Source organism: Echinops telfairi, unplaced genomic scaffold, assembly GCF_000313985.2.
Source record: "Echinops telfairi isolate 266 unplaced genomic scaffold, ASM31398v2 ScPeMD7_1;HRSCAF=3_0, whole genome shotgun sequence".
In the NCBI taxonomy this organism is placed as follows: Eukaryota; Metazoa; Chordata; class Mammalia; order Afrosoricida; family Tenrecidae; genus Echinops; species Echinops telfairi.
In genome coordinates this window covers 19661919-19671079 of record NW_022103896.1, presented here as the reverse complement: position 1 = coordinate 19671079, position 9161 = coordinate 19661919, and the positions used below count along the sequence as shown (strand labels likewise).

Here is a 9161-nt window from a genome sequence, read left to right as displayed (position 1 = left end):
GAGGGAAGGGGGAGCGGGGAGGGAGGGGAAAATGAGGACCTAATGTCGGGGGTTTAAGTGGAGAGAAAATGTTTTGAGAATGATGTACAAATGTGCTTTACACAATTGATGTGTGTATGGATTGCGGTAACAGTTGTATGAGCCCCTAATAAAATGTTTCAAAAAAAAAAAAAGAATTGTGAAGCTTGCTTATAAGAGCTAAAAAGTTCATGGCCTATCCCCCTTTTCAAGTACTGACTGATTTTCCACCTAAAGCCAGTTCTTAAACTTTACTAAGGAGCCCTAGCCTAGTGGCACAATGGTTAATAAGCGCTTGGCTCCTAACCATAAAGTTGGCAGTTTGAACCTACCTAGTGGTTCTATGGGGGAAAGACTAAAAATTATAACCAAGAAACCCAATGAGGCAATTCTATTCTGACACATTTGGGGGGTGGGGGGGTGAGTAAGGAGGGGTATCATTATGAGCTGGAAACCAGCTTGATATCAAACAACAACACAACAGAATGTTACTAGTTTCAATATAGACTGCACAAAACCAAACTCACTGCTATCAAGTCTAGATAGTGAAAAATAATTTCAGCCTGAAAACTCAATTAAAATAATACAGTATCCCTGAGGGTAAAGATCTTAAAAGACAAAAGCACCTTGGGATATAAATATGCTTTGCAAATAAAAAGAAACAATATTCACAAATAAAAATAAGTCATTAAAAAAGAAAGGTATGAAAAAAAAAGATATGTTGAAAGAAGCCTAATGTAGCATTTCATAATTACTCAACTGGTATTCTAAAACTATCATACTAATGACAGTAAAACATCGCTATGAGCCAAAATCAAAGAAACAAACTCACTGCCATCCCGTGGGATTTTTCCCAACGGGACAGCAGCCTGCTCCTTTCTCCAGGGCAGCCGGGGCTGTTCAAGTCAGGGTTTCTGTGGTCTTCTCAATCGTCTCACATGCACGGGGACGCTGGGGCACTGGATAAGGAAGGCCAAAGGCCCACCAACACATCTGAGTTGTGACGCTGGCAGAGAATATGAAAAGGACCACATGGACTGGCCAAAGTACAAACAAATCTGTCTTGGAAAAAGCACAGCCCCAGAGTGCGCCTTAGAGGCAAGGCTGACGAGGCTTCCTCTTCCATACTGTTGACATGTGGTCAGGAGACCAGGATGTGGAGAAGGACATCCTGCTTGGTAAAGCGGCAGGGCAGCGAAGAAGAGGACGGCCCTCGACAAGATGGAGTGACCCAGTGACTGCAACAACAGGCTCAAGTGCAGGAGCGATGGTCATGATGGTGGAGGGCTGGGCAGCGCCTCTATCTGTCGGGCATAGGGTGCTTTGGGTTGGAACTGACTTGAGGGCAACGAACCGACAACAAAATGATTTTCTAAAGGAGCACTGGTGGTGCTGTCAGGTGAGCAGTGAACTGCTGATCACAAAGTGGGAAGTTTAAACCCACCCATTGCTCTGCAGGAGAAAGATGAGGCTATTTGCTTCTCTAGAGATGTACAGGCCTAGGAAATACTATATTGGCATGACAGTGAGTTTTGTATATTTTTCTTTCTGACTTTCAAGCAGCATTTTTTAACTTACCCTTGTACATCACAACCCCACAGTGTCATAATGAGCATTTTTAAACAGAAAAATCAGGATGCTATGGGCTTTTCATGCAAGCATCTATATAATATGGAGAGTAAGCAGGGAGCCATGGAAAGCAATTGTATTGAAGGTGGAATTAACTTTTGTCAAAAACATTTTAATGTTAGAACCTTCGCCAATTCAAAATCAAAAGGTCAGCCTTTCCCAACGTCAAAGTTCAGAAGACAGGAAGTTAGGAGAGGTGAAGGAAGGGAAATGGGAAATCTAGGGAGGCGGTGGGGTGAGTGTTGTCACATTGTGGGGATTGCAATCAATTACATCAAACAGAATAGGTATGAATGTCTTATTGAAAAAAACCTGTTTACTGCAGTTATATTATTTTAAAATTCTAGTATTCTATTTCAAAATGAAATCTACCAGTAAAAACACAAGAAAATCAAACTTCTAAAAGGAATCTGATGAACAGGTTTTACATATTAAAAATATATATCATTATATGTAAAATATTTTAAATATTTATAAACTATTACACATACCAAATAGTAGAGGACAAAACAATTGTATTTATTTCTTCTCTTATACATAGCATGATATAATCGAACACTCTATACGGCCTGCCTTTTAACTTCTGCCCATTTGAGATGAGTGACGCCCTCCCCCCACCACTGCCCCAGTCATTGCAGCACAGTCCCCTCACCTGGAGGAGGCGGCCTTTCCAACATGTTCAAGTGATGAGAAATGAAGGCCTGGCTGTCATGAACAGTATCCATGTCAATTTCCTCCTCGTCTTGAGAATTTGAGAACTAAACACACACACACACACACACACACACACACACACACCACAACACAAAAGCAGAGGAGAGAAAGAACTGTTATACAATTTTTGTGTCTCAATCTTAATTCTTAAGCAAGATAGCAGAAAAGCCTTTAGGAGATGCCCCCAAATAATCTTAAAAGGAAAAGCAGGATCCTTACCTCAACAAGAATTACGAGGAATGCAATTACATGGTCCAGCCCCCCAAAACTGATTGGAAATCATTGGAGATGCAACAACTAAAGCCTATCCCTCTGCTGTGGGAAGCCAGAGCCCACTGTGTGTGGTGAAATGCGCGCACATGGTTTCTCCCACAAACAGAGAGAAGCATGTGACAGCAAAGTGCAGACGAGTGGTTGGAATGTCTCAGATGGACACTGGGGTTATTTCATGATTCAGTCTGTCCCCAGTGTTTCGGCGAAGGAAAAACCATGACAAGGATTCAGAAAGATTGACAAGAAGGTGAACACCCTACACTGTGAATCCAGGCCTCGCCTGTATTTCTTACTCGGATTTTGAGTTTGACTTTACTGCTACCCTCACTCTTCTCCAGTATCTGACCGGCTCTAGTGGGGACCCAGTGGTGTGTCGGGCTCCCTCTTCACTCCCTGCTGTGAGCTGATACACTACATGATGCTTCCTTGGCAAGGTGATCCTCTTCCTGCGGCAATGTTCAAGATCAAAATTAGATTTCTGAAGACAAGTAGCTCATAGAATCGCGGAAAACTAATAGCTAAAAAGCAACCATGCAAATGAGAGCAGGCCCAGAGGCTGAAAGTTATTAGCAATGGGCTCAAAATAAATGTAACCCTTTCCTATCTGCTACTTTTATGGTGGGAGGCGGAGGCTTAAAAAGAAGGTGTGAAAGTGACCTTTTAGAGCTTTCCCTAAAAGCACACGGCTTTTGGTGTTACTTTCTCCTCTTACCCTGAGAACGATAAGCGGGGTGTTGATAACAGATAAATTAACATGTATGAGCAAGACGTAGAAACATTCCTTTCCACAGGTTTATCAATGAATTTCAGACCTGAAGGAGATCTATGACATGTCTTTCCTTCCCTATGGGAAGCTTTGTCCGACTTCTTCCTAACCCAACACTCTACAATAGATTTAAAATTCACAAGGAAGATTTTATTTCATAAAGACTGAATAAGAGAAATTTAAAAAGCCTAACTAGCTTTGAGGAAGGGAAACTGGGCTTTCCACTCTCAACACCCCAGTAGGGAACTGCCGGGCAAGCCAGCAGGTCTAAATGTCGGTGACAAATGAAGCCTCGAGGATTGGGGCTATTTTGTCATCGGTAAGAACATCACCTCTGGAAAATCTTCTGCAAATTATAGAAACATAATTAGTTGTACTCACATGCATCCTAAAAGGCCCTCTACAAAGAAAGGGTTGGTAATTTTATAATGCATAGCTATAACAAAACTTTTGTAAAGCCACACATAAACGGCAAACAACAACCCACAATGCAGTCTCTTCACAAATCAGTCGATTACTCCTTCCTCTAGCTGCTTCTGTATCCATCTTCATTTCGCTTCAGTTCATTCAGCTACCTAACAACCTATCTAGTTACCTCAGGCACAGGGGCTTCCAAAAGTTCATGAAAAAATGCCACGATCTTTTAAATCTAGTTTTCCACGTCCTTTTTGAGGGCCCTTCATAGCACCTATTTTTATATCTATTATCTACTATTTGTCAAGCTACCTACGTACTTAATGAAGGGGGCTTCAAAAAGCTCAGGGGGGAAAGCAATGAACAAGACAATGGGATTTTTCTGTGAATGTTGGGAAGTCCACTCACGATCTGCCTGCCTCCTTACCTACCTACCCAACGAGCAGCTGCCAGACACTTCACAGACACTGGGAGCCCTGGTGGAGCTGGGGGTTAGGTGTTGATTGCTGCTGTTGCCTGCAAGGTCAACGATTCAAAGCCACCAGCCACTCACAGAAGAAATGAAGATGTCTGCCCCTGGAAATACTCACAGCTGCTGCGAGCGAAGTCAGAATCAGCTCGATGGCAGTGGGTTGTGAGTTTGGTAACATACATTTAGGAGCGACCTAGGTATTACCCACAGTCACACCGAAAATGACACGTGTGCTGGGTTCAGACAGCTCACCACTCACACGGATGGGTGAAACAGGTTAAGTGTCATAGGTTAAATACTCATTTCCCTTCTGTGCTCTGGCACATGGGAGGGCGTGCCTGCACCAGAGGAGTAAGCGAGCTGGCGGTGTCTCTTGTGCTCTGGGCGCCTCAGCTACACAGCTGTCCGCAGCTCTGGATCAGTGTAAGGAGCTCCACGAATGGCAGCTGCCATGTTGTTAAACAGTAGAAAACACTGGTCTGATAGCTATGAAAATCCACCAGCCAAAGAAAGAGGTCTTTCTCTAGAAAGCGGCGTCTCTTCAGAAACAGAGGGAATTCTTACAGGATTCTGGAATCCAACTAGCTGGAGGTGACTGCCTGGGCTACTCGTAGCATCGGGGTTGCCGCCTATGGTCTCAGGAATGATGGTGGGATTCAACACAGCTTTTTTCTCTTTCAGATTGAGAACCAACCCGAGCTCTGGCAAAGGTAAGCAGGAAGGTCTACTGAGGCCGAAGAGAGTGAAGTACAAGTCCACCGCGCCACAGCGCAGTCTCCAGTCGTGTGAAGTACCTGTCAGGAAAAAGAAAGAAATGAAACCGATATGCACACCCTGAACCACACACGTTCCAGCCATTCTGGAATCTACAGAGAAGAGGGATCCATTGAGCTAGGCCCCTCGGCCAACATGGCACCCTAAAAATTCACCTGCAGCCCATATTTAACAACCGGTTACAGAAACAGAACGTGTCGGCAAACAGGAGAAACCTTGTCCTTAACTATTCTTATAAAATATCGGATCATCAACAAGAAAGATAGCATTCTGAAAATACTTCTTCTGGCCTAAAACCTTTCTTTTTATTGCTGCATCCAAATAACGCCTTCGCCTTCATACATTCGCTATTCACTGTGACTGATTTTCCTCTTCTTCAGCTGCCTATCAGGGAGAGAGGCCTGCAGGAGCCTTGGTAAACCGTCACTAAAACCAATTCTCTAACTATAAACACGGCGACTTTCAACTTCTAAATAGGGTAAGGAAACACAAAGACTACATGACCTGGTAGCCACATTTAATCTTGGACTTACTACCAAGGAAGTTAATACTCTGCTAAACACCATCGCATTGTTTTTAGACCAAGTATTTCTTGGGTTGGGGGGAAATCCCAGAAAGCAGTAACCAAAGGGGTGGCAGTTGCAGTAAAACATTTGGCTACAAGAAGACTGGTGTGTAAAAAGTTAATTCTTAAAAGGCATGCTGGGTTACAAGTTGAGCTACTAACTGAAGGGTTGGCGGTTCCACTCCTCCAGTGGTTGCTCAGGAGACAGAGGAGGCTGTCTGCTCCTATAAAGATTGAACAGCCTTGCAAATCCAAAGGGACAGTTCAACGCTGTCCTGCAGGGTTGCTATGAGTTGCAATTGACTTGATTGTAGTGGGGGGAACATTTTTACTTAAACTTGACCAAGAGCTGTGGTTTCAAAATAGCTTTATGTTTAAAGGAGAAATAAAAAATATACTGCAAGCCGTGACAGACTTCCTCTAACAGAGTAGCAATTATATGCAAAGGAAATTCACAATAGGGGTATTATCATTTCACCGAGCTCATACCAGATAAAGTTTCGTGCTAGGCATTTTGTATATGATAATGCCTTGAAAGGGCAGTCACCTTCCTATTTGAGATGTCCTTGATTTTGCTGCTGTTTGAGAAAACAACACTTGTAACCTTGTTGGAAACAGAGGAAGAGGCAGTAGCTTCAAAGGAAAATCAGGCTTCTATGTAATAAAAACTACCGAGGAACTACAAACGGAAAGACAAGATACAATGAAGACAGACATTTCCCACGGGGAGTCCATTTCCCATCTCTGGAAATGCACATCTGGATACTTCACGGGTCTGAAGTACGTAGCTTTACTCTCGGAGACATTCAGAGTCTCGTGTGGTTTTAGCAAAGGTGCCACCCTCTGAGTGACGGGAACGAATTGGTGAACCCAGCGCACTGGCCCCCTACTTGTGCAGAGGTGTCACTAGGAAAGGCGTGACTAGTCGGTATTTTATCCACAGGAGGAAGCAGAAAGGTTTGGGGTACACTGACACTACTTGCAAGAAAAGGAAACTTTGAAGCTCAGTATCATCTAGTCATCTGTGCTACACATGCCATCCTAATTCTGTGCATGTCACACACGACATTCAAATCAATCAGGCTAGTGATTGTGAACTCCATTAAAGCCAAGCAAACCTATCACTAGGTAAATCTACGAAGACAGCAATTGGACTGATATTACCTAAGGACATAGGAGAGCAGGTGGAGGAAGTGGGGAACTAACAACGAGTACTGGAGGAAGCAAATGATCTACAATGGATTGTGGTGATGAGTACAATTCTTCTTCATAACATGACTGAACTATTGTATGCTATGTAAGTTATACGCCAGTTACAGTATGTTTTAAAAACCACATGGAAACGTACTGTGAGGAGCTAAGCTTGTTACTTCTTTGAAAGCCAACCTAAACAGCATCAGTACAGCTAATGCACTGAACCTGGAGAATACAATTTTTATTCCTTTTGATTTCTGAGTTGTCTTGCATTTAGTAGACCTTCAATTTGGAGGAAAAAAGAGCCAAACATGAACTTGTTCCTGAGGAAGGCCAGTGAGAGGCCTTTTTGTTTGTCTCTCTCTTTGAAAATTGACTTAGAGATAAAAGAATATTTGAAAAATAAACAGCAGATAAAAGTGAACTCAAAATAGCTCACAGCATCGAGGAGAAGACACAGGAGAACAGCTAGGAGGCTTGGGCTGAGGACGATTTTTCAGATACAATCCCAAAGCATGAGCCATGAAAGAAAATGATGGTACCTTGGACTTCAGACTGAGAGAAAATATTTACAAAATACATAATTTATTACACAAATTACAAAATTTATGATAAATGGTTTGCATCCAAAATACATATACAAAGAATACTTAAAACTCAATAAGAAACCAACAGCACAAATAAAAAATACCCAAAAGACTGAGCAGACACACACAGAGATTAAATAAGCATAGAAAAAGATGCTCACTCTGACTCAGGGTGACCCCACGGACAGGGTAGAACTGCCCCTGGGGGTTTCTAAGACTAACTCTTTAAAGGAGTAGAAAACTTTGACTTTCTCCCATGGAGTGGCTGGTGGTTTGAAACTGCTGACCTTGCAAATAGAAGCCCAACTCATAACCACTTCACCGCCAGGTCTTCTTTTATTATATGTCATTAGGGACTTGCACACTGAAACAATGAGATACTAACCGACAACTATTAACAACTACCCATGGAGTTGATTCCAACCCACAGTGATCCCAAGTGTGTCAGAGTAGAACTGTACTCTGTAGAGATTTCAATGGCTAATAGCAAGGAGGTAGATGGCCAGGTCTTTCTTCTGAGACACCTCTGGGTAGGCTGGAGCATCCAACCTCTCTGAGGGCAGCCAAGCACATTAACTGTTTATGTCACCCAGAGGTGGCTCAAGTTCAAAACACTGACAACATTGGATGCCGATGAGGATGTGGCGGCAAAGGGGCCTTTCTCCCACTGCGGGAGGGAATGCAAAATAGCACAGCCACATGGAAAAGCAGTACGGCACTCCCTTGTAAAACCAAATGTAGGCTGACCAGATAATCCAGCAGTCCCGCACTTATGCATTTATCCAAATGAATTGAAGACCCAAGTCTACGTAAAAACCAGCACACAAATGCTTACAGTAGCCTTATTAATAATCAACCCAAAGAAAAGCAACCAAAGTATCTTTTAACAGGTGAATGGATAATCAAGCAGTGATATCTCCATACCCCATGTGTCACCATGGACTCTAACTCATAGCGATGACCGTGTAGGCCAGAGTAGAACTGCCCCTTTGGGTTTCGGGGACTAAACCTTTACCAGAGCAGAAGCCTTCATCTTTTCCCACAGAGCAGCTGGTAGGTTTGAACCACTGACCTTGCAGTGAACAGTTCAAGATGTATCCCACTACAGGTCCCGGAATAAAACTTCAAATTGGAAGTAACACTTCTACAGTTAAATTACGTTGGTCATCATCATCATTATAATACAAGATACTGCACCAGGCCTCAGGATTGCTGTGCTTTTCGCTTCTGGCTAATTACTTGTTAGCTTTGGTACATGGGGCCAGCCGCCTGGGCCATAAAGTGGCAACAGTTAAGATGATTTTAAAGAGTCCCTCAAGTTTAAATTTCTATGAATCCAAAAATAATCATTTTATTAGACAGGCCCTTAATAGTTTGATATCTACCTTCAGTTATACTGCTGGTGGCACTGTGGACTGGGTGCTAGGTTCTTAACCGCAAGGTCAGCAATTCAAACTCATCAGCTACTCCACAGGGCAAAGATGAGGCTGTTTACTCTCATAAAGATTTGCAGTCTTACAAGCCTTCTATACGGGGTCGGAATTGGCTTAATGGCAGTGGGTTTTACACACACACACACACACACACACACACACATACACACACACGTCTGTTCTTATACTAACTCTATAGGACAGGGTAGAACTGCTCCATTGAATTTCTAAGCCTGTTGAAGGTAATCAAGCGGCCTTCAAGCTCAGAAGCAACAAAGCCCACATGGAAGAAGCACACCAGCCTATGCAACCACAAGGTGTC

General features: G+C 43.0%; 1 protein-coding gene across 3 annotated transcripts in view; it reads right to left on the bottom strand.

Moving 5' to 3' along the window:
* TAF2 (TATA-box binding protein associated factor 2) overlaps nucleotides 1-9161 on the bottom strand; it is a 73042-nt gene that overhangs the window by 8540 nt on the left and 55341 nt on the right. For all 3 annotated transcript variants that reach the window (XM_045300010.1, XM_004697414.2, XM_045300034.1), the window contains 2 exons: nucleotides 4851-5080; nucleotides 2300-2405 (listed from right to left, as the gene is read on the bottom strand). In XM_045300010.1, coding sequence (XP_045155945.1) covers nucleotides 2300-2405; nucleotides 4851-5080 — 336 coding nt within the window. The remainder of the gene's footprint in view (nucleotides 1-2299; nucleotides 2406-4850; nucleotides 5081-9161) is intronic.